The following is a 27,627-nucleotide window of genomic DNA, read 5'->3' on the forward strand; positions in this document are numbered from 1 at the left end:
CATACATTATGAAATGATCAACGCCGTAAGTCTAGTAACCATCTGTCCTCATACAAAGTTATTACAATATTATTGACCATATTCTTTATTCTGTATCCTTATTCTGTATATCCCCATGGCTTATTTATTTTGTAACTGGAGGTTTGTACCTCTTAATCCCCTTCACTTATTTCAACACCTCACCTCCCTACATTGTGGTAACCACACATTTATTCTCTGTATCTATGCGCCTGTTTTTGATTTGTTTTCTTTCTTTTGATTTTTAGATTCCTCATATAAGTAAGATCATAGAGTATTTTTCTTTCTCTGTCTGACTTATTTCACTTAGCATGATACCCTCTAGATAGATCCATGTTGTCTCTGTTGGCAAGTTTGATTTCATTTTATATATATATATATATATATATATAAAATAACATCTTCTTTATCCATTCATCTAAGGATGGACACTTATTTGCTTTCATATCTTGGCAATTATAATAAATGCTGCAGTGAACATTGGTGTGCATATATCTTTCTGAATTAGTGTTTTTGTTTCCTTTGGGTAAATACCCAGAAGTAAAATTGCTGGATCATATAGTAGTTATATTTTTAATTTTTTGAGGAACCTCCATACTGTTTTCTGGAGTGGCTGTATCAATTTACATTCCCACCAACAGTACAGAAGGGTTCCCTTTTCTCCACATCCTGGTCAAGATGTGTTATTTGTTGTCTTTTTGATGATAGCCATTCTGATAGGTGTGAGTTGGTATCTCATTGTGATTTTAAGTTGCATTTCCCTGATGATTAGTGATGTTGAGCATCCTTTCATTTGTCTGTTGGCCATCTGTATGTCTTCTTTGGAAAAAAATGTCTGTTCAAGCCCTCTGCCGATTTTTTAATTGAGTTTTTTTTTATATTGAATTGTATGGGTTATTTGTATATTTTGGATATTAACCCCTTAGCAGATATATCATTTGTAAATGCCTTCTCCCATTAAGGAGGCTGCCTTTTTGTTTGCCATTTAATATTTTAAAACAGGCACCAGATACATCTGACCAAAACAGAACTAGGTACAATAAAAAAAATTAAAAACTCATTTAATCTCACAAAATACAGTGATATAGAGGTCCAAAATCCTGCTTTCAGTACATTATGAGGAATACTAAGTTGTAACTGCCAAATCTCACACTAATGTTCAAGTCAGAAATTACATATTTAAATTTGACTTTGCTTTCCTAATTTAAATTTTAATTTGATATGTTACATTACCTTATATTAGAGCAGTCATTTATAGTTGATAAAGATTTTCATATACATTACTTATTTCATTTTGAACATGAAGTGGATTTTCATTTTATTTTATTGGCTACTTACTTAGACAGTATTGTAATTTGGGGTCAATGTAAGGAAATACTGTTTAATCTGAAATTAACTGTCTCTCTCCAGTGCATATTTTGACCTTCAACCCAGTTTCTTTTATTTTTTTTAACATCTTTATTTGAGTATAATTGCTTTACAGTGTTTTGTTAGTTTCTGCTGTATAACAAAGGGAATCAGCTATATGCATACGTGTATCCCCACATGCCCTCCCTCTTGCATCTCCCTCCCTCCCTCCTTATCCCACCCCTCTAGGGGGTTGCAAAGCACCGAGGTGATCTCCCTGTGCCATGCAGCTGCTTCCCACTAGCTATCTATCTTACATTTGGTAGTGTATATATGTTAATGCTGCTCTCTTACTTCATCCCAGTTTACCCTTCCCCCTCCCTGTGTCCTCAAGTCCATTTGCTACGTCTATGTCTTTATTCCTGTCCTGCCCCTAGGTTCATCAGAACCTTTTTTTTTTTTTTTAGGTTCCATATATATGTGTTAGCATACAGTGTTTGCTTTTCTCTTTCTGACTTACTTCACTCTGTATGACAGACTCTGGGTCCATCCACCTCACTACAAATGACCCAATTTCGTTCCTTTTTATGCCTGAGTAATATTCCATTGTATATATGTACCACAGCTTCTTTATCTATTCATCTGTTGATGGACATTTAGGTTGCTTCCATGTCCTGGCTATTGTAAATAGTGCTGCAATGAACATTGTGGTACATGACTCTTTTTGAATTATGGTTTTCTCTGGGTATATGCCCAGTAGAGGGATTGCTGGGTTATACAGTAGCTCTATTTTTAGATTTTTAAGGAACATCCATATTGTTCTGCATAGTGGCTGCATCAAATCACATGTGCACCAGTACTGCACGAAGGTTCCCTTTTTTCCACACCCTCTCCAGCATTTATTGTTTGTAGATTTTTTGATGATGGCCATTCTGACCAGTGTGAGGTGATACCTCATTTTAGTTTTGATTTGCATTTCTCTAATGATTAGTGATGTTGAGCATCTTTTCATGTGTTGTTGGCAATCTGTATATCTTCTTTGGAGAAATGTCTATTTAGGTCTTCTGACCATTTTTGGATTCTGTTGTTTTTTTCTTTGATATTGAGCTGCATGAGCTGCTTGTATATTTTGGAGATTAATCCTTTGCCAGTTGCTTCATTTGCAAATATTTTCTCCCATTCTGAGAGTTGTCTTTTCTTCTTTTTTATGGTTTCCTTTGCTGTGTAAAAGCTTTGAAGTTTAATTAGGTCCCATTTGTTTATTTTTGTTTTTATTTCCATTTCACTAGGAGGTGGGTCAAAAAGGATCTTGCGGTGATTTATGTCATAGAGTGTTCTGCCTATGTTTTCCTCTAAGAGTTTGATAGTGTCTGGCCTTACGTTTAGGTCTTTAATCCATTTTGAGTTTATTTTTGTGTATGGTATTAAGAAGTGTTCTAATTTCATTCTTTTACATGTAGCTGTCCAGTTTTCCCAGCACCAATTATTGAAGAAGCTGTCTTTCTCCATTGTATACTCTAGCCTCCTTTATCAAAGATAAGGTGACCATATGTGCATGGGGTTATCTCAGGGATTTCTATCCTGTTCCATTGATCTATATTTCTGTTTTTGTGCTAGTACCATACAGTCTCAATTACTGTAGCTTTGTGTATAGTCTGAAGGCTAGGAGCCTGATTCCTCCAGCTCCATTTTTCTTTCTCAAGGTTGCTTTGGCTATTCGGGGTCTTTTGTGTTTCCATACAAATTGTGAAAATTTTTGTTCTAGTTCTGTGAAAAATGCCAGTGGTAGTTTGATAGGGATTGCATTGAATCTGTAGATTGCTTTGGGTAGTATAGTCATTTTCAAAATGTTGATACTTCCAACCCAAGAACATGGTATATCTCTTCATCTGTTTGTATCATCTTTAATTTCTTTCATCAGTGTCTTATAGTTTTCTGCATACAGGTCTTTTGTCTCCTTAGGTAGGTTTATTCCTAGGTATTTTTTTCTTTTTGTTGCAATGGTAAATGGGATTGTTTCCTTAATTTCTCTTTCTGATCTTTCATTCTTAGTATATAGGAATGCAAGAGATTTCTGTGCATTAATTTTATATCCTGCAACTTTATGGAATTCATTGATTAGCTCTAGTAGTTTTCTGGTAGCATCTTTAGGATTCTCTATGTATAGTATCATGTCAACTACAAACAGTGACAGTTTTATTTCTTCTTTTCCAATCGGGATTCCTTTTCTTTCTTTTTCTTCTCTGATTGCTGTGGCTAGGACTTCCAAAACTATGTTGAATAATAGTGGTGAGAGTGGACATCCTTGTCTTGTTCCTGATCTTAGAGGGAATAGTTTCAGTTTTTCACCATTGAGAATGATGTTTGTTGTGGGTTTGTCGTATATGGCCTTTATTATGTTGAGGTAGGTTCCCTCAGTGCCCCCTTTCTGGAGAGTTTTTATCATAAATGGGTGTTGAATTTTGTCAAAAGATTTTTCTTCATCCATTGAGATGATCTTATGGTTTTTATTTCTTAATTTGTTAATATGGTGTATCACATTGATTGATTTGCATATATTGAAGAAGCCTTGCATCCCTGGGATAAATCCCACTTGATCATGGTGTTTGATCCTTTTAATGTGTTGTTGGATTCTGTTTGCTAGTATTTTGTTTTAGATTTTTGCATTTATTTTCATCAGTGATGTTGGCCTATAATTTTCTTTATTTGTAGTATCTTTGTCTGGTTTTGGTATCAGTGTGATGGTGGCCTCATAGAATGAGTTTGGGAGTGTTCCTTCCTCTGCAATTTTTTGGAAGAGTTTGAGAAGGATGGGTGTTAGCTCTTCTTCAAATGTTTGATAGAATTCACCTGTGAAGCCATCTGGTCCTGGGCTTTTCTTTGTTGGAAGATTTTTAATCACAGTTTCAATTTCCTTACTTGTGATTGGTCTGTTCATATTTTCTATTTCTTCCTAGTTCCATCTCAGAAGGTTGTGCTTTTCTAAGAATTTGTGCATTTTATTGGCATATAGTTGCTTGTAATAGTCTCTTATGGTGCTTTGCACTTCTACGGTGTCCATAGTAACTTCTCATTATCCATTTCTAATTTTATTGATTTGATTCCTCTCCCTCTTTTTCTTGATGAGTCTGGCTAAAGGTTTATCAATTTTTTTTTATCTTCTCAAAGAACCAGCTTTTAGTTTTGTTGATCTTTGCTATTGTTTTCTTTCTTTTATTTCATTTGTTTCTGCTCTGATCATTATGATTTCTTTCCTTCTACTAACTTTGGGGTTTTTTTTTGTTCTTCTTTCTCTAGTTCCTTTAGGTGTAAGGTTAGATTGTTTATTTGAATTTTTTCTTGTTTCTTGAGGTAGGATTGTATTGCTATAAACTTGCCTCTTAGAACTGCTTTTGCTGCATCCCATAAGTTTTTGGTCGTAGTGTTTTCATTGTCATTTATCTCTAGGTATTTTTTGATTTCCTCCTTGATTTCTTCAGGTATCTCTTGGTTATTTAGTATTGTATTGTTTAGCCTCCACGTGTTGTATTTTTTCCAGTTTTTTTTTCCTGTAATTTATTTCTAGCCTCATAGCATTGTGGTCAGAAAAGATATTTGATATGATTTCAATTTTATTAAATTTACTGAGGCTTGATTTGTTACCCAAGATGTGATCTATCCTGGAGAATGTCCCACGTGCACTTGAGGAGAAAGTGTAATCTGCTGTTTTCAAATAGAATGTCCTATAAATATCAATTAAATAAATCTAGTCTACTGTGTCATTTAAAGCTTGTGTTTTCTTATTAATTATCAGTCTGGAAGATCTGTCCATTGGTGTAAGTGAAATGTTAAAGTCCCAACTATTATTGTGTTACTTTCAACTTCCCCTTTTATAGCTGTTATCATTTGCCTTATGTAGTGAGATGCTCTTATGTTGGGTGCATATATATTTATAATTGTTATATTTTCTTCTTGGATTGACCCCTTGGTCACTATGTAGTGTCCTTCCTTGTCTCTTGTAAGATTCTTTATTTTAAATTTATTTATTTATTTATTTATGGCTGTGTTGGGTGTTCGTTTCTGTGCGAGGGCTTTCTCCAGCTGCGGCAAGCGGGGGCCACTCTTCATCGCGGTGCGCGGGCCTCTCACTGTCGCGGCCTCTCTTGTTGCGGAGCACAGGCTCCAGACGCGCAGGCTCAGCAATTGTGGCTCACGGGCCTAGTTGCTCTGCGGCATGTGGGATCTTCCCAGACCAGGGCTCGAACCCGTGTCCCCTGCATTGGCAGGCAGACTCTCAACCACTGCGCCACCAGGGAAGCCCGATTCTTTATTTTAAAGTCTATTTTATCTGATATGAGTATTGCTACTCCAACTTTCTTTTGATTTCCATTTGCATGGAATATCTTTTTCCATCCCATCACTTTCAGTCTGTATGTGTCCCTAGGTCTGAATTGGGTCTCTTGTAGACAGCACATATATTGGTCTTGTTTTCATATCCATTCACCCAGTCTGCATCTTTTGGTTGGAGCATTTAATCCATTCACATTTAAGGTAATTATTGATATGTTTGTTTCTATTACCATTTTCTTAATTTTGGGAGGTTTGTTTTTGTAGGTTCTTTTCTTCTCTTGTGTTTCTTTCTTAGAGAATTTCCTTTAGCATTTGTTGTAGAACTGGTTTGGTGGTGCTGTATTCTCTTAGCTTTTGCTTCTCTATAACGCTTTTGATTTCTCCATCGAATCTGAATGAGATCCTTGCTGGGTAGAGTATTCTTGGTTTTAGATTCTTCCCTCTCATCACTTTAAATATATCATACCACTCCCTTTTGGCTTGCAGTATTTCTGCTGAGAAATCAGCTGTTAACCTTATGGGAGTTCCCTTGTATGTTATTTGTCTTTTTTCCCTTGTTGCTTTTAATAATTTTTCTTTGCCTTTAATTTTTGTCAATTTGATTACTATGTATCTTGGCGTGTTTCTCTTTGGGTTCTCCTGTCTGAGACTCTATGCACTTCCTGCACTTGGGTGTCTATTTCCTTTCTCATGTTAGGGAAGTTTTCTATTATAATCTCTTCAAATATTTTCTCGGGTCCTTTCTCTCTCTCTTCTCCTTCTGGGACTGCTATAATGCCAATGTTGGTGCATTTAATGTTGTCCCAGAGGTCTCTTAGGCTGTCTTCATTTCGTTTAATTCTTTATTCTGTTCCACGGCGGAGATATCCACTATTCTGTCTTCCTGGTCACTTACCCGTTCTTCTGCCTCAGTTATTCTGCTATTGATTCTTTCTAGTGTTTTTTTCATTTCAGTTATTGTATTGTTCATCTCTATTTGTTTGTTCTTTAATTCTTGTAGGTCTTTGTTAAACATTTCTTGCATCTTCTGGATCCTGCCTTCATTCTTTTTCTGAGGTCCTGGATCATCTTCAGTATCATTATTCTGAATTCTTTTTCTGGAAGGTTGCCTATCTCCACTTCACTTAGTTGTTTTTCTAGGGTTTCATCTTGTTCCTTCATCTGGGACATAGTCCTCTGCCTTTACATTTTGTCTATCTTTCTGTGATTGTGGTTTTCATTCCACAGGCTGCAGGATTGTAGTTCTTCTTGCTTTAGCTGTCTGCCTTCTGGTGGATGAGTTTATCTAAGAGGCTTGTGCAAGCTTCCTGATGGGAGGGACTGGTGGTGGGTAGAACTGGGTGTTGCTCTAGTGGACAGAGCTCAGTAAAACTTTAATCCTCTTGTCTGCTGATGGGTGGGGCTGTGTTCCCTCCCTGTTGGTTGTTTGGCCTTAGGGGACCCAGCCCTGGAGCCTACAGGCTCTTTGGTTGGGCTAATGGTGGACTCCGGGAGGGCTCAAGCTAATGAGTACATCCTTGAACTTCTGCTGCCAGTGTCCTTGTCCCCGTGGTGAGGCACAGCTGCCCCCTGCCTCTGCAGGAGACCCTCCAACACTAGCAGGTAGGTTTGGTTCAGTCTTCTATGGTGTCACTGCTCCTTCCACCTGGCTCCTGGTGCATGCACTACTTTGTGTGTGCCCTCCAAGCATGGAGTCTCTGTTTCCTCCATTCCTGTCGAAGTCCTGCAATAAAATCCCACTGGCCTTCAAAGTCCAGTTCTCTAGGGATTCCTCCTCCTATTGCCAGACTGTCAGGTTGGGAAGCCTGACGTGGGGCTCAGAACCTTCACTACAGGGGTGGACTTCTGTGGTATAATTGTTCTCCAGTTTGTGAGTTGCCCACACACCAGTTATGGAATTTGATTTTATCGTGACTGTGCCCTGCCTACCGTCTCATTGTGGCTTCTCCTTTGTCTTTGGATGTGGGCTATCTTTTTTGGTAAGTTCCAGTGTCTTTCTGTCAATGATTATTCACCAGTTAGTTGTGATTCTGGTGCTTTTGCAAGTGGGAGTGAGCGCACATCCTTCTACTCTGCCATCTTGAGCCAATCTCTCACCACTTTTCTAATACAAAACCTTTCAACTGTTTTTCAGAAATGCTAGAAGATATACATTACTCAGAAGCACACTTTTACACTGTTAGATTTGATAGGGGCACAGTGAAAACTGGATTATACTATTTAAAATTATTACACATTTGAAATAATTTTCTATATCACATAGGATTAAAAAGACTGTAATTCAAAACATTTTTTTCCTTAGATTGATGTGAAAATTGTAGCACTCATATTATTTCTATTTGTCAGTTTGACTACGCATTTTCTCTTCATTTAAAATACTGAATTGTTGCTTCATGGAATGTTTCATTTTATGTTTATACTTTCTGGTGCAACTAACCAATAATCAAAATATGTCATTGTTTTTTACCCTTTTTATTGTGTAAGTCATTACCATATATTTTAAAACATTCATATCTACCTACACCAATTTATACTCACACTCTTGTATAAATAAATGTAATCTATCACTCTGTTGATTTTCATTTAATTTATAGAAAATGATCTAAATTTTCTTTGTGAAACAACGTGTATTTTTTTTTAAATGAAAGGAATTATTATATTTGATAATATATGCAGTTACCATCCAAATTTATATAAAACAAACTTTAAAAAGCCCATAACAATAAGATATTAACTACAAAATACAAATTAATTGTGGGCAAACATATGCACGTATGCAAATGTATATGTATGGCATCTATTCTATCATTATTTTGAAAGGTGTGAATGTTAGGCACTGGTGTTATAAATGCTAATATATATGTTTCATATTTGTTGTTTTTGTAGCCTTTGGAACATGACTAATGGAATCTAATAAAATTTTCTAAATTATATGATATACAAAATGTACTCAGTTAAGGGACATAAAGTAGATTTCAATTACATTTTACTATCTCTATGATATTATAAATAATTGGCAAGACTAGCTGGGAATAAACACATTAGTTGAATATTGAAAACTACCTGCATTGTATTGTTCCTAGAGGTGTAATATTGTCAGAGCAATTTAGGTTTTGAAAATATATATTTTTTTTACCTGAGTAAATAGGATGAATCACCACAGAGCTATAATAAACTTTTTAATATGTAATCATTAAGGTATAAAGCTTATTTTCAAAAAAGAGTACTATAATAGTATATTGACTATGTCTTAAACTGATTTGATAAAATAGTCTAAGTAGTTTTAATAGTGAGTTTCATTTTACAACTTATGTAACCACACAATATCATAAAATGTCTAATTCAAAAATCTGCATAATTTCATATTTCAATTATATAATGATTGCTCTGTGAAATTGACAGATGATTCAAACCTTGGGGAAAATGTATTTTGGGTTGAAATTGCAACACTTTAGGAAAAAATGCAAACATATAGACATACTTCATACTTATTGACTTGTTAAGATACAATTTTATTTTTAATAGCTTTTGTAAAAATAAATAATATAGATACATATTATCCCTTGCATTTAAAACACATTTTTATTGTACAGTAGCTCAAAAATCTTCCTGCAATTCATGTAATAAAAATTTAATATTTGGTTTGTCTTTCTTACAAATGTGGATCCTTGGTCACAGGCAGGGCCAAGCAAGAAAGTGTGACTATCTCAGTATAAATCCATGACTGCCTTCAGCAAGGCTCTCACATCTTCTCTCCTGCTAACTTTGAATTAGCACAGTAATATTCATAAATGAATAATAATTTATTAGTTAATATTAAGATGACCAGAATAACTGAATGTGCCTCCTTAAACATCTTTTTTTTTAGACATAAACTAAAATAGATTGTACCACAAAATGAAAAGCAACAAATTTACCAAAATTTTTGTATATGGTCTAGCCTCCATCAATATCAGAAATATTAGAACCAAATAAATATTAATTGCTCAACAGGTCTTTGCTAAAATAATATCCTGTATTCCTTAAAAAATGAAAGGAATTTTTCTGAGAGTAGGGAGCAGAGCTGGTCTAATATGTTAAAAAAGAGAGTTTTTTCAAGACCTGGGATTTAAATTGAAGAATTTAATATTGAGAAGGTAGTTCTTCTCTTTCCCCACAAGGTATATGGTTTATAATGTTAGGATGTATATAAGAAATATATGATAAGTTTATTCTTTAAAATTTTTACCTACTATGCATACACAAGGGTTACTTAAGTTATCTTTTTAGCATCAGATTGAAAGCAAATAAATCCTCATTGATGTTGTTTGTGGTTATTGTGCACTTACAGAAAATTCATGGATACATTAGAGCATCATATCAAGAATAGGACTGCCAGATAAAATACAGGATGCCCAGATAAATTTGGATTTCAGATAAACAACATTTTTTTAGCATAAGTAAATCTAAATATTTCATGAGGCATACTTACACTAATAGTTGGAGTTTATATAAAATTCAAATTTTACTGGGCAACTTGTACTTTTATTTGTCAAATCTGGTAACCCTAGTCAAGAAGCACTGTTAAAATCCTTTGGGTTGAATATAAGAACATGGTCTTGGAATATTCTCTGTTAACTATTATATTTGTATTAACTACAATAACATTGTAACGTCTTTCTTGTAATGTGCCTGCAGGATTTAATATCATGATTATTATTGAGTCACTGCTCAATCTGCCCAGAAAAGTGATAAAGAGAAAACATAGACATTTTAAATAATTGATTTAAATTATAAATATAATTAATATTTTCAGATTTTCCTATGCAATTATCAGAACCGTTTTTATCAAATACTTTTCTTCCTCCCCAATATTAACTTTCTTTCTTTTAATAAAGAAATAATATGCTTTAAGTCTCTTCCAGAAGAAATCTGTAGAAGAATGACAAAGTGGGTAGTTAAAAACATCATTATGTGGAAAAGTTTACAAATTCTTGCTTAATACTCTATATTTTGGTATTGTTCTCCAAATAATATGTCACAGTAAACACAGTAAATTACTACATTTTATGTTCAGTGGTACTGACAAAGACTCTCTCCTTCACCAAACTTTAGACGGGCTCCTCTGAGCCCTCTTTTTGACTAGATCTCATCTTTGGGCCCTCTCTTTCACCTGTCAAGTCCTGAAAATTCAGTTTAGAGAGAATCCCACACCCTCGATATTTGATTACTCAGGCCTGCCTTCAGCAAGAATTCTGTTGAATTGGTTTATCAAGAATCTCCCTACCCTTGATGTCTCCTCTTAGTAATTTTCCATCTCCCCATCCATCTCCCCCTCTCTCTTCTCCTTGACTATAAGTCCTCAGCTGTTTTTACTGTATTCAGAGAAGAGCTCAATTTCTCTCCTCTATTGAAATTGTCTTCACACCACACCTATGACAGTGTCTTGAATAAAGTCTTCCTTATAGTTTTAACAAATGTCAGAATAATTTTTTAGCAATACATTAATTTTAAGTAGATTGTAAAAATTTAAGAATATGTATTCTAATTCCTAGAGCAATCACTAAAAAAATGCAAAGACATATAGCTAAAAAGCCAATAAATAAAGTGGAAATCTAAAAATTCAAATAATCCAACAAAAGGCAGAAAAAGAGGAACAGATGTTAAGAAAAATAGAGGACAAGCAGAAAATTAACAATAAAATGGGAAACCAAATTAAATTATATCAATAGTTACATTAAATGTTAACAAAGTAAACACTCTAAATAAAGGCAGAAAGCAAAATCCAACTTTATGCTGTCTAGAAGAGATGCATTTTAAATACAAAGATATAGATAATTTGAATATAAATGGATGGGAAAAGATATATAAATTGAACAGTAAATATGAGGAGCCAGAGTAGCCATGCTAATATTAGAAAAATAGACTTCAAGACAAAAAGTGTTACCAAAAATAAAGAAGACTATTTCATAATTATAAAAGTGTTAATTCATTAGGAAAATATATTAATCTTATATGGGTACACACTTAATTTCTTCAAAATATGTGAAGCAAAAATGATGAAATTAAAACAAGGAATAGGTAATCCCATAAATAGTAAGAGATTTTAAACATCATTCTCTTTGCAATTGACAGAACAAGTAGATTAAAAAAAAATCAGTAAGAAATAGAGGATCCAAACAACACAATCAACCACATTCACCTACTTGATAATTACATACAGAATACTACATCCTAAAACTTCAGGATATGAATTGTTTTCCAAATGCACATAGTGCATTCACCAAGGTAGACCATTTGCTGGACCATAAAACAAATCTTAATAAATTTCAAAGGATTGAAAGCACACAATGTATTTATTGAACTTAATAGAATTAAACTATAAATAACAATTAGATACCTAGGAAAAATCACAATATTTGGAATTTAAACAACATACTTCAATGAGAAAAAGAAGAAATCAAGAAGTTTAAGAAACTATTCCAAACTGAATTGTAATAAAAATACAATATATCAAAATGAATGAGATGTAAATAACTAAAGCTGTTCTCAGAGGAAACATAAGCTTTAAATGCTTATATTAGAAAAAAAGAGAGGTCTAAAATTAATGTCCCAAGATACTAACTTAAGCTAGAAAATAAATACAAAATAAACCCAAAGTAATTAGGAGGAAGTAATAAAGAAAAAAGCATAACCCAACAAAATAGAAAACAGACATTAATGTAAATGAACAAGTCAAAACTTGTCCTTTGAAAATTTTAATAAAATTGATATACCCCTTGCTAAAGCAACCAAGAAAAAAGATAGGGAACAAAAGTCAATCAACCAATATCAGGAAAAAAAGGGGAGCCATCTCCAAAGATCCTACAGATAGTAAAAAATAAGAGAATAGTTAAGCACAACTTTTTTCCAACAAATTGGACAACTTAGAAGAAATAAACAAATTCCTTGAAAGACACAAGTTATCAAAACTCTCTCCAGAAGAAAATATACAATCTGAACAGTTCTATATCTATTAAAGGAATTTACTTTTTTTGCTGAAAATCTTCCCACAAAGAAAACATCAAGCCCAGAGAGTCTCAAAGGTGAATTTTCAAAAATGTTTAAAGAAGAAAGAATAACAATTCTACACAGACTTTTTCAAAAAATACAAGAAGGAATGTTTTACAACTCATTTAAGGGACCAGCATTATTCTGAAACCAAAAACCAGGAAAAGACAGTATGAAATAAAAAAGAAAAGAATAAAAAAGCTACAAACAATATTCCTCATGAATATAGGCACAAGGTCCTTTTAAAATATTAGCAAAACAAATCTAACAATATATAAAATGTGAGATACATATTAGGGAATGAAGTATTTCCTGGGAATTCATGGTTTCTTTAACATTTAGAAATATGTCTTTGTAATTCACCCCAGTAACATAGTAAGTTTTGTTGCTATAGTGAATAAATGCTGGTCCATCTTTAGATCCTACGTGCAACTGAATCACTAGAAAACTTAATGAGCTAAAAATAGAATAAGAATATGAGTTTAATCCTTTCTTCCTTTCTTAGTAAAAGAAAGTTCATGTGTATGTACTGAATTGCACTTAAGTTGTGTATGTATGTACAATAAAATCCGTATGTGGGGGAGGATACATGTTAATAGTGAGGAAAAGCAATTTTAGGAAAAATGTATTGAAATAAGTATGCTGCTTAATTCAGGGAATGTTGCTTTTTATTCTATCTTAATCTGCCAGTCTACATACATTGAACATGTTTCATCTATTTCCGTGTCCATTTATCAAGGATCATTTTTGGTTCATTTCCCTCAATTGAGAAAGGGTACTGCCTCCGGGGCCTTCCTCTTCACTTAAGGTTCCAATTAACTGTCCAAAGGACTGTTCACACTAGCTCCCTGCAAATCTCCCTGTACCTATATCTCTCCTTTTCTTCACTCATTTCTATCGTCCCCAGGCCTCTATGGATATTGTGCTCTCTCTTCCATGACCACCACAATCACATCCTCCCTATTTTACACACACACACACACACACACACACACACACACAACCTATGCCTTATTTATCATCTTCCTCTTAAATGGAGTAGTTAAATTGGCTGTCATTCACAAATTACATACATATATTTGGATTAAGTACATTTTAAGAAACCTTATTTTTTTTCCTCCATATCTTCAGCCACTTTGTAAGAAATATATGATTAGTCTATTACATTATAACAGTTTATTTATCTATATTGTTAATTAAACTTTAGTTTGCTGTGAAGAAAGATTGTTGTTTAAATGAACACTATCTCTATGATTCTCCATATGTTTTTATAGCACATACACTTACCTTTGAAATGTTGTACAGAGTAATTCAAATACAGGTTGTCTGCAGTGCAAACATCAAAGTTATAGTTCATTAGACTAAATTTGATTAATGCTTGTCCATCTTATATCTGTACAAACATTCTAATGCTCTTCATTACAAAACTTCACAAAACTCCTCATTCTAATGCTCCTCATTACAAAACAGATATAAATTTGTACAGATCAAAAATATTGAATCCATAGTATGCCTAATACAACTGGAGCACCAGTTGCCATTTCTAAAAAACCAATTTGAAAGAAAATCTTCATATGTCATTTACAGTACAGTTATGATATCTGCATTAATAAAAGCAAGCAATTAGCTTTATCTCTTGACCAATTAAATGTACTTGCATTATTAGTGTAAAATTATATAAAGCATTGTTTTTTCAATGACCTACCTCTAAAGAATATGCAAATCAATACAAGCACAAATAGAAAAGCAAGTACCAGGCATCCTCTGCTTCAAAAAAGAAAAGCAACATTTTTTTCTTCTCTCTTGCTCAAAGACAATCAGCATATTGACACCAGGAACATATTGAGTTTGACTAATTAAAATACAAAATAGTGAATAAATGTTCACATGCATAATGTTTGGCTGAGGTAAATTAGAATTTATTGAAAATTGCATTCAAGTAATATGTAATACTGAATGCCAAATGGTTAATTCATACCCACCTATATTATGGGTAATAGTTCATAAACATTGTAACAGGAATAAGAATATTTCCACTAGAGAAAGTTTGCATGACTTCTCTCACATTTGAATCAATTTATTCAAAGTTACCATAGAATAAATGTTTTCACATTTGTTTCATTATATACATTGACATTTCCAAATCCTAGCTTAGAATAACCTAGAGGTGATCCCAGCAGTGGGAATATCTGGTGCCACTACTGTTTATCCTTGCTCTTATTAGTGCCCTATTCAAAGAGCATCATTAGGGGAAGAAATCCTTTCTCATCTTCAGATTGTAAATGGCTAGCAATGATGATAGTAATAGCTCACACTTTCTCTGTTGTATATATTTTCAGTATAAAAATCAATTGTATAGAAACAAAATTATTTAAATGGAATGTCCAAAGTAATTTAGATATCTGAGTTTTCTTTCTATGTATATCTTTTAACAGCATTACATAGTATTATATATGACAGACTTAGTTTGTTTTTTAATAAGCATGAAATGGTACTTTTTCAGTACCTTTGAATATATTTTTCCTCGTACTTCTTATTCTTTATGTCAAAGTCAAAGACACCAATACTGTAGATTGTGTTGAAAGGCATATTTAAGTGGCATATTTTAAAAACTACCAATTACATTTTAAAACATAAATTAATTGATTACATATCTCTTTAGTCACTAAAATTAACTCTTCACTTGATCTTAGCCAAAAGGCCTAGAAGCAATAACATTAACTATTGCTTTTGCAAAATATAGTTCTTGAATAAGTAACTAATAGTAAATTTATGAACAAATATTTCCCCAAATAATCCCAAAATATCATGACTGATTTTGTGTTAATAGTCACCTATGAGTCTCTGTAATAATGTATATTAACATGTTTAACTGTAATAGCCTTTGTTAACAAATACATTGGACAGCATTTATTATTAATGATTCAGTATTCTAAAAAAACTCATTATTCGAAGGACCTAGCATGCTTGTAAGAAACTCTCAGAATTTATAATAGGGGAAGTTTATAATGGTAGCATTATTAATTTTTAAATGGAGAGAACAATTTCTATTTCTTGTGAGATATATTCAAAAAATGGGTTAAAACTGAAGTGTGAAGATTTTGCCAAGTGAGTTCTTACACAAGGCAGGTGTGTCCCAGTTTTCCCAGTCTAAATAAACACAGGCTTCCTGCTTTATAGAATAGCAATAGTTATTACCAAGCCCACTTCATTAGCACAAATAGGCCAAGATTATTGGATGAAAGGCATTGGCTACATTTATTGGTCATTAATAATTCTGTATGTTTTTCATAGTGTCTGTGGCCATAGACCAAAAGTCACTTTTTCCATCTTCCAGAAGGAGAATCTATAAGTCTGATAGATTCTTCGTTAAACTAAAAAAAGTTAAAAGTCATACTAAGGCAATGGCCTTGTTCTGCTTTGGACTTGTAGATATTATGTTCACGCTATAAATCAAAGTTCTAAAGAATAATAAAAAAATCTCTGCTAATCCCCCAGAAAAAATGAAAATGTTTTACTTTCCAATTTCAAAAGCCAAATACAATTAGTGCTTTGTGAAGTATACTTTGCATCACAACACTCCTAGCGTGATAATGTTTTGCATCAAAGTGTCATTGCCTCTTCATCAAGTATGTGTGCACGATTTCAATATGATAAAATATAAAAGAATAAAGTAATTAAAAATTTGGCATTTACCTGCATTCTGTCTTAGTTTTGCATAGATTTGGGGGTTTAAAATATTTTACAGTCACATGATGCAGAATATGTCACAGAATTTTGAAATGAAAGATATCACAACTCATTTTATTAAAGTATATCAATTAATATTAACAAGTAAGTTTTAATTCTTTCAAAGTATTGCAGATAGACATGAAACAAAATTTATTCAGTGATTTGATCCATGAGATTATTTTTGGCTGCTGTGGTAATTCCGAAGATTTTCTTCTTTTACCAGGTTTGAATTGTTATTTTCATCAAATACTACTTTTAAAGGGGAAAAGAAGACTTTTCTTAGTGACTATTGTTAACTGAACCAGTGTAAGGTTGTCACCATTGTTTCGCTGAGGTCCCAATAACCTGATAATATAAAAACTGCTACACTTGTTGATTAATCAGAAATGCTATAGCAAATGAAAGTCACTTCTCATTGTTTGATGGTTGTTGATATTGCGAGCTATGTCTTCATGTATTTGCAGTGTTTTGAAATATGAAAAGTATCTGTGTAATTATAGACAGTTTCATTGTGTGAGAATTTTGCTTCTTTCATCATTTTACTCTAAATGCAATCCTAGGTTGTTAATATTAAGGATTTGTTTAATTTAAAACCTGCTCTTTGTTAAGCTAGGTAACTAATTTAGACTTTAAGTTATATAGGAATAAAACTCTGGGGAGTCTAAATTCAGAACTAATATATGATTATGGAACCATGGATTGATTAAAGGTCTGGTGTAGAATAAACAATTTATTAACATAAAAAGTATAGATATATTTGTAGCTATAAGGTAGCCAACTCTAACGATATTTTCATAGTAAGCTTTCCAACCCCACCTATTTCCAGATGTTTGCTTACTCATATGGGCCCAAATTATTATTTTGGTGATGGTAACTTTACTCAATTTGTTCCCAACAAGTCTCAGTGGATATTGGAGAGATGTCAGGTGAAAATAGGATCACTCATCTTATCATATTTGTTTGTAGTGTGTCCTTTTGCTACTCTGACTAGTTCACTTACATGAATAGATTGAAGGTATCAAGTTGCAACAGATTATCTTCAACAATATTAGGGGAACTTTAAATCACACAAAACTTTAAATAAAAAGTGAAAATCTGAGTTGAATGTCCCAAATACCTTTACTAGGCATTTGGACCACATTAAACCAAACTCTGAACTGTCAACCCATTAGGCAAGTCATAAATTTCCCAGTTATTCACTTGGGAAGACCAAATGATGAATTGAGGACAGTAAAAATTATTTGCTGAAATAGATGTGTCAGTTACAATGCAGTATTCCCCTAAAACATGACACTGAAAATCTTCAGTGGTACAATTGGGAAGCTACTGAAAGAGCAAGAAGAAGAAAGACCAAAGCAAATTTATAACAATATCACATTCTTTTTCATGACAGGTCAACTTTGAAAACTAATCAAATGATCTGTATAAGAACTCTATCATGTGTAATTTGCTACCAGAGATTAACAGATACATTAAATGGAACAGTTTGGAGATTTTTGTATAATGAACATTCTATTAAGTTTTGGAATAGCACTAAGGAAAATGTCTATAAAATATGCATTTGTCTTCAAATTAATAAAGGTTAGAGAATGATAGGGAGCATCACCAGAGCACATTTAACCACATCTATGAACTTGTTATCTGAATTCTGAAAGACTGGAATTTGTTCCTCTATTTCTTGAAATATATATATCAGCCAATTAAATAAATATGAGTTAACAGATAGTTCTCAAAAGCAATTTAAAGGTCAAATAAGTGTAAGCATTTAGAACAAAGGAAAAGAATATCCAAATGAATTTATTTAACCTCATAAGATCACATTTTCTTTCTGAGACAAAACAGATGAATTACACTCTAACAGTGATCTTAATTTCATTATGCTAAAAATATATTTCAATATTCTGTCATTATTCCTCACTCCTTCTCAACAACTGCAGATGGTAACAGTTCTCTTGTAAGTGATTTCCAAAGAGAGATATTGGGTCTGTCTCCTTTGCAATATATTCTTTATAGATAGGTATTTTTATTACCCTGTTATATATTCCATTTTCCCAGTATACTCGATTGAGGTGCATATTGGCAGAATTTTGGCCATCACTTGACTCATAACTTTAGTTCAAGTTGCCTTTTCAACATGATAAAATGATCAGCTATATGACTACATCACATTTTCCCTATAGAAGATTACTGTGATATCCAAAGGGTATTTTGGTGCTTTACGAGGATAATATATTTCCCTAGGAAGAATATTTATTTCTTCAAAGTTAAATGTTATTAATGAGTTACAGAAGCCCTCAGAGAATGTTGTTTTAAGTGTAATTAATTTGAACTCCACTAATTCACAACGAATGTTATTCTGAACTTGCACTGAGTTAGTCTGTGCTTGACTTGTACTCTCTCTTTGGGAAATAGTTCATTAAGTTAATTAAATGGTATCGATAGTATTAAGGGAGACTGTATAGCCCACTAAAAAATATATACTTAAAAGAATATTTTAGTAGCATTCATTCAAATAGAAACTCTTAGAATATTAATTACACTTCTGTTTTTGTGCTTTTATTTAATATTGATTCTCTAGTAGTTGGTGGATTTTTATGCACTTAGAGATACAACAATGAAGTTTATTACAAAACTTGTTTTAATTAAAACTAGGATTTTCACCAAGGTATTCTGAATTCTGAGATTAAAAACATTTAGCTAAAAACGTGACTTTTTATAAATTTTACACACACACACACACACACACATATTGTGAACAATCTCCTGTTCATCTAATTGGGTATAATTACATTTAGTAGTTCTGGATATATGTTTTCTGTTTGTTGTAGCTTGTGAATAGGTTTTTTTCAAGTCATGAATGTTACTAACTATAGCAATACCCATTACTTAAAGGACAAGACAGAGTATTTTTAAGGACAAATAATATCAATGTTTCTGGTTATTTATTAAAACTCTGCTACCAAATTGACAGAGTCTCTATTCAATTAGTACTTATGTGGTTTATCCACTATAAGTCAATTAAAGTTAAGTGATAAAATTAAAAAAAGATGTTTTGGATTATCGTCAAGGTGAATTTTTGAGAAAAGCTCTAGAGATGTACTTAATTACCTATATTTTATAGTAAATATCATTTGAACAATAATATTACATTGTTCCACCACATTTTTTGGAAGCACTTTATGTGAAGTATCATCTATCCATCTAAAATATTATGTGTCAGCTAGTTTCCAAATTCTTCAGAAAATCTGTCAAATTGTGAAAACCACTACAATATTTTATATGCATAATGAATTTTTTTTAAAAACCCTTACCTTTTGGCTTTTTAATTTTTCTTCAATTCTGTATGTATTTGTTACTTAATTTCCCAAGTTTTCAAGAACTCTCTAATTTTGTTAGTCAAAATGTTAACATTGAATTCAATTCTTAGCATGCTGTGTTTTATTCTCTATGGATGAAAGCTATCTAGTAGGAAATTATTGATTTCACTTGGTAAAGTTAATGCTTAACTAGAGACAGAGTGACAGCAAGTGAATTCAGAAGGTGGATGGTTCCTAATAAATTAGACTTCTAAAACTTGAAAGATGCTTGTTTAAATATATAGAAATAGATCTTTTGAGAAGAAGGGGCAATATGAATGGCTGCCATTAAGCAACTAGAAGACAACAAATAGTGCTGGGAAAACTGGATATCCACTTGCAAAAGAATGAAGTTGCACCCTTACCATATACCATACACAAAATTTAACTCAAAATGGATCAAAGGCTTAAATGTAAGAGCTAAAACTATAAAAATCTTACAAGAAAAAATATGGGGAAAAAACTTTATGACATTGGATTTGGCAAGATTTCTTGGGTATGACACCAAAAGCACAAGCAATAAAAAAAAAATAGATAAGTTGGGCTGTATCAAAATTAAAAACTTTTGTACAACAAATGATCCTGTCAACAAATGAAAAGGAAACCCACAGAATGGGAGAAAATATTTGCAAATCATATATCTGATATGGGACTGATATCCAGAATATAAAGAGAATTCTAACAACACCAAAACAAACACTCAAACAACCCAGTTTAAAAATGAACAAAAAACTTGAAAAGACATTTCTCCAAATGCAGTATACAAATAACCAATAAACACATGAAAAGATGCTGCACATCACTAGTCATTAGGGAAGTGCTAATCAAAACCACAGTGAGATGCTACTTCACACATATTAGGATGGCAGTTATTAAAAACACAAACACACATACAGAAAATAACAAGTTTCAAGGGGAATGTGGAGAAATTGGAACGCTTGTGTATTGCTGGTGGGAATATAAAATGGTGCAGCTGCTATAGAAGATGTATAGTGATCCCACACAAAATTAAACATAGAATTACCATATAACCTAGTAATTTCATCCCTGGATATATACCCGAAACAACTGAAATGGGCTCAAATATATTTGTACACATGCATTGATAACAGCATTATTAAAATTATATATATATATATAATTTATACATATATATATATATACACACACACACATATATATGACAATAACAGCATAAAAGGGGTGGGTAGGAGCAAAACTGAATTGGAGTAACAAAACAACATAGATGGTAACTCAAAATACACAGAAACAAGCAAACAAATGAAGAGAACCAGAAATGGCAAATAAGAAGGTTAGTAAAAAATAGTTGATAATTATTTATAAAACTTGCACGCCCATCCTTGTTTCAGCTTCATTAAAACAAATAATACATAAAGTAATAATTATAACAATATATTGAATTTATACATACATAGGTGTTTTATATATATATATGTATATATATATAAATGGCACAATAAAGAGGAGAGCAAATATAGATATATAGGAGTAATATTTCTATATCTCACTGGAATTAATGTATAATAAATCTGAAGTAATTGTAAAAAGTTAAGACCACATGATCTAAAGACCAGTACAAGAATGACACACACACACACACATGCGTGCACATATGCATGTATAAATAAGTATACATATTTACATGTAACATTATATACACTATATATTATATATACATATGTAGTCAAAAATCATTAAAAGAATTACAACATTAAACTAGAAAGTATTCACCTAATGCAAAAGAAGCTGTAAAGGAGGAATAGAGGAACAGAAAAATACATGAAACACATAGAAAACAAAAAGTAAAATGGTAGATATAAATCTACTATATCAATAATAACATTGAAAATGAATTGATTAGAAACCCCAAACAAGGCAGAATTATAACACTGAATTAAAAAATCAAATCCAAATGTATGCCTACAGGATGCAGGCCTTAGTTTCAAAGATACAGATAGATTAATTATGAAATGATGGAAAAGTTATATCATGCACACAGAAATCATGATAGAGTGACTACACTAATATCAGACTTATTTAAATTAAAAAAACTTTAAAAATGTTACTAGAGATAAAGAGGGATATTTTATCATGATAGAATGGTCAAATAATCAGGAAGATATAACAATTATAAACACATATGCATCTAACAACAGTGCTCTAAAAATCATGAAGCAAAAACTGACATAATTGAAGGGAGAAATAGACAATTCAATAATAACAGTTGGAGATTTCAATATTCCACTTTCTATAATAGAAAGAATAACCATGTAAGAGAACACAGGAAATAGAAGAAGTGATCAGCACTCTAAATAAATTAGACCTAACAGACATCTGCAGAACACTTCAGCCAATAAGAGCAGAATACATAGTCTCCTCAAGTGCACATGCAGCATTGTACAGGATAGACTATATGCTACGCTATAAAACAAGTCTCAATAAATTGAAAGAATTGCATTCACACAGAATATATTCTCTGGCCACAGTGGAATGAAATTAGAAATAAAAGAAAGAAATTTGGAAAGTTAACAGGTATGGGAAAATTAAACTACACACTCCTAGATAATCAATTGGTCAAAGAAGAAATCACAAGAGAAATTAGAAACTACTTTAATGGTGGAATACTCTGTTTTCCCCTAGTATCAGGAATAAGACATAGGATGTCCATTTTCATCACTGCTATTAAACATTATACTGGAGGTTTGAGCCAGGACAATTAGACAAAAAAATATATAAAAGGCATTCATTCTGCAAAGAATGAAGCAAAACTATCTCTATATGCAGATGATATGATCTTGTATACAGAAAATCCTACAAAATCCACTAAAAACCTATTAAAACTAATAATCAAGCTCAGCAGTGTTACAGGCTTTAAGAGCAATATATAAAAATCAAGTGTATTTCTATACTCTAGAAATAAACATTCCAAAAAAGAAATTAGGAAAACAATTCTATTTGGAATAGAATAAAATACTTAAGAGCAAATTCAACAAAAGAAGTGCAAGGTTTTTACTCTGAAAATTTTGAAATAACTATTGAAAGAAATTAAAGATATAAATAAGTGGAAAGACATCCCATGTTCAAAGACAGGAAGATTTAATACTCTTAAAGTTCAATACTTCACAAATTGATCTTCAGATTCAAAACAATCCTTACCAAAATCTGCAAAATCCAAACTGAATTTTTGCAGAAAGTCAGAAGAGGAATTGGAACCTTCATGTATTTCTGATGGCAATGTAAAATTGTGCAGCCAATTTGGAAAACAGTTTGGCACTTCTTCAAATTAAACATAGAGTTGCCATATGACTCAGCAACTCCATACATAGGTACACTCCCAAGAGAAATGAATAACTGTGTCTACCCAAAAACTTTTATACAATGTTGATAACAGCATTACTCATGATAACCAAAAAGTAAAAACAACCCAAATGTCCATCAACTGATGAATGGATAAATAAAATGTGGTGTAATCATACAAAGTGTAATCTTGAACAATAAAAAAAGAATTGAAGTGCTGATACATGCTACAACATGGGTGAACCTTAAAAACATTATGCTAAATGAAACAGGCCAGTCACAAAAGACTTCATTTAAAGGATTCCACTTATATTACATGCCTAGAATAGGCAAATCTATAGAAGAAAAAGGTAGATTAATGGTCACTTAGGGCTGTGGAGTTTGGGGGGACGTGACCAGTGACTGCTAATGGATACCAGGTTTCTTTTGGGACTGATAAGGATGTCCCAAAATTGATTGTGGTGATAGTTGCACAGCTATGTGAATATACTAAAAACCATTGAATTATTCACTTTAAATGAGTGAACTTTATGGTATGTGAATTATATCTCAATAAAGCTGTTAAAAAAGGAATTTCTATAAATCATATATTTCAGTGAAAATGACTTGGTATCTATTTCCTCATCATAAAGAGGCAAATAACTCAATGTTGAAACTATGATGTATTCTTTTGTTGTAAAATTTAAAGCTGCCAGATCAGTTGCTTTTCTGATGGTGAGGAAATTAAATTTTGTTTTAAAGTATAGTTGTATGTATGTTCATATATTTCCATGCATGCTTTTATGATTTAATGTCACCCCAAATATATAAAACTCTACCTTCCCAAATACTTCTCAAATATAATTGTGCAAAAATATAGAATATTTTAAATGTTAATCTCATAGGGACGTTTTTTAAGTGCCTTCTAAATGAAGAAAAGTAAATGGTTATCTAATGGAGAAAATTAGTCTTATTAATGAGAATCACTTCTGATATATACTATTCTTTGGTTTTAAGTGTGATAGGATAATGACAGTACCTGGACTCTATATCCTGTTGAGGACTTACAGGAACATGAATTCTATTTTTAACTTTTAAGATTGCTATGTCTTCTTAGAGAAATGACCTTTTTTAAAAAAGAAGTCATGATGTAATATCCTTCACTATCGTGAGTAGCATTCTTTGCTCTAAAGTCAACTTTTATATTGATATAGCTACTCTATCTTTACTTGGCTAGTCTTTGTATGGTATACTTATTGATATTTGATACCTATGGGCATTTGAAAATGTTACAGAAATCTTATAAAGGAGTTTTAAAAAGTATTATAGTTTAGAGCTAAGTATTTTGGATCTGTAATTCATTATGCTGCTAAACTCTGATTTGCCATGATTTCAGAAAATGAGGAATACAGAAATCAATTGTCTTTAAGATAATTATAGCTATAGTTCATTCTTGAAACTAAAAGGCATATCTTAGAGTTCAACAAACTATGTTTTCATATTAACCTAATTGATTCTTAGATTTATTCTCAGATTAATTAATTAGATTCTTAACCAAACCGTTAGCTATAATTGGTTAGTTCATTACATGTTTCTGTGACTGGTTTTTCCATTCGTTTCACTCATGTTGTCTCTTTGTGTTAGGACCATATTTCAACTGACTTGTGTGTAGAGATCAATGACCACAGCTTCCATTCACAGTCACAAACACAATTTAAAATATTTACATTTGGGAGACTAAACCAAAGTATCCTAATTATAGAAATGAAATGCCATCCTCCCACTCCTGGTTATTTATGTTACTGTAGGAATTATTTCTTGACAAATCAAGTACCAATTGTGAAAATATTAGAAGTCTCTGATGCATTTATAGATAGATTATTAAATGTTCCTGTAACAATATGATTTATTTTAAGTAGCTATTAAACATATGCCTTTGAAACATAAATTTTATCATTTGTTTCCCACCGTAACAGCTGCAGAAATAACTGTTCAACCAACCGTGGAAGAGGCCTCTGACAACTGCACTCAAGAATGTCTCATCTTGGGCCACTCTGATGCCTGCTGGATGCCAGCTTCTCTGACCCATTCCAGCCCTTCACAGGCACAGACCTCTGCTCTGTGCCACAGCCCGCCCCTGATGCAGACCACTCTTCGCCGGCGCAACCCTCCAGTGACACAGACCGTTGCGCTCTGCCACAGTCCGCCGGTGACCCAGGCTATTGCACTGTGCCACAGCCCTCCACCAGCACAGACCTCCACTCTGCACCACAGCCCACCTCTAGCACAGGCTACTGCTCTTCGCCACAGCCCTCCACCAGCACAGGCCTCTGCCCTCCACTACAGCCCTCCCCTGGCACAGGCTGCCGCAATCCACTGCAGCCCTCCTCTGCCACAGGCTGCTGCCCTCCATCGCAGCCCCGCACAACCACCAATGGGTCTGCAGCAAGGTTGGGGGCAAGGTGCTGACCCTGATGGACTACTTTCTCTTGATCAGGGAGCACAAGGTAGTACAAGATCTCAGTTTTACGCCATGTCTGAAAGACTTCATCCTAGTGATGATTCAATTAAAGTCATTCCCTTGACAACCTTCACTCCAGGCCAGCAGGCCAGACCCTCTAGGGGTGAGTCTCCCATTATGGAAGAACATCCTTTATAAAACGATAACTGCTACTTCACATTTTCCAACAGGATGTATATAATCAAAGTTTAAGATTCATTTTCAATGAATACTTCAAATTGTTAGATTTGTAAATAGCTATGTAAATAGAAACTGACACCAGAATCAAGTCTAGAGCTAGACCCTTAGTCAAAAGTTAAAAATAAATTTACAATTTGATTAATTCAGAATATGTATTTAAAAATAAAAGAAATTGAAAAAAAGTCACACCCTTTTGTACATAAAGGCTTATCATGGCAGATATTAATACATAGTATATATTATTTCTGGTGCATTGTATTTTTTCATTTATTTTTACCAACATGTGCAATATTACTGATTTTTTTCCATTCTGTTTTTTGTGGACCCAGTACATAGCTAATGGAAAACTAACAAATATCTGATTTTCCAAGGGTACGTTTATTCTATCTAAACTTTTGTTTAGACAACATTAGAAGGTTTAAGTACAGTAGCATTTTTGTTTGTCTTTCTGTTTGATATTTGTTGTTGTCTCCACTTTTTTGCTATTAGTTTTTCTGTAAAAATGAACAATAGGGAGTAGAAATATCTCTTATATTTTTTGTATCTGTCTGTTTTTTATGTTTTCTACCTTTATTTTAAGAATATATTGTTGATATAATTTGTATATACATTTTCAGTAAAGAACTTATAAAAACTGTACAGATTTATGTCTATAACCTATTTCTCTACTCTTTAGTAGAGTTCGAGACACTGAAGTGCAATAACTGTGCCCAAATTAGGCAATTATTTGCTAAAAAGGGCCTCTTTCTTTTTGTGTTAAATTTATCTTTGTAGTTTAGTGTAAAGTGCATCAGAAATCATGTTGTATCTGTCATATTAAGCCTATATTCCACTATTAATTGGGTCTTTATCTTCTGAAATTTGTATATAACAGCCTAGAAAATCATAAAGAAGGCGGATGTATTCAACTCCTAATTAAAATAAACATAACTGTAGATAAAACCACATACTAAACCTATAAGACTAAAGGATTTTTGTCATTCTAGCTCAACCTACTGAAGAAAACCACTGATAACAAGATGAAAGTCAGGAAGGAACTTTTCAAGAGACATAATTATAAATCTACATCAAATGTGTTACAGTATAGAATTTTAAGGAGATGTGCAGAGGGAGAAATGGGGTTCATGACTGCCTCTTGGGGTCTAAAAGAAATACCCCAATAACACACAGACACACACAAAAATAAACCAACAAAATCTCATATATGAAACAATATATGTCATTCTAAGCAAAGAATACATGAGTATTCCTAGGGAACTTTAGTTTCCTTCTGTTCTTTATTTTATTTTTTGTCCTCTTAACTGTCCGTGATCTTCTATGTGCACATTTTATCAATTTACAGAAACACCATCAACTTAATTTTCCTCCATAGCAAAACTGAAAATACTTATTTCAGCATTACACTAAACCAAGAAACAATTGATGTTTTAGTTGTGGTGGGGGGGGGAGTGAATATATCTTCTTGCTTAAATTAGGAGTAGACTTTGTAATGTGTATCTTGAAGATATGTAATTTATGATTAAACTGTGTGTAAATGTTGTATTATAAACTGGGGTAAATGTATAGTTTCATTGGTGGAAGTTTCCACTGATTGTTGAGAAAGCTTCTCTTCATGTGCCCAGCAGGTTACGTAGCGTTTTGAGAATATATTGTTCCCATTATGAAGCTCTTTAAATCATATCTGATTTGGTGTGTAGAACTCCTTAACTTTTAACTACTAGAGTTTAATTGCTGAAATTTCAAATTAATTAGTATTACTGATTTTTTTCCCCTCATTTGTGTTTGTTATATTCAAAGGGATTTGGAGCATCCTGGTAT

At 32.7% G+C, this 27,627-nt stretch overlaps 1 protein-coding gene across 1 annotated transcript in view; it reads left to right on the forward strand.

Annotated features, from left to right (window-relative positions):
• PCDH11X (protocadherin 11 X-linked) overlaps positions 1-25,767 on the forward strand; it is a 694,161-nt gene extending 668,394 nt beyond the window's left edge. The window contains exon 8 of the mRNA XM_061179538.1: positions 25,085-25,767. Coding sequence (XP_061035521.1) covers positions 25,085-25,767 — 683 coding nt within the window. The remainder of the gene's footprint in view (positions 1-25,084) is intronic.
• Positions 25,768-27,627: the final 1,860 nt, after the last annotated feature.

This window comes from Eubalaena glacialis, chromosome X (assembly GCF_028564815.1).
Source record: "Eubalaena glacialis isolate mEubGla1 chromosome X, mEubGla1.1.hap2.+ XY, whole genome shotgun sequence".
NCBI lineage: Eukaryota > Metazoa > Chordata > Mammalia > Artiodactyla > Balaenidae > Eubalaena > Eubalaena glacialis.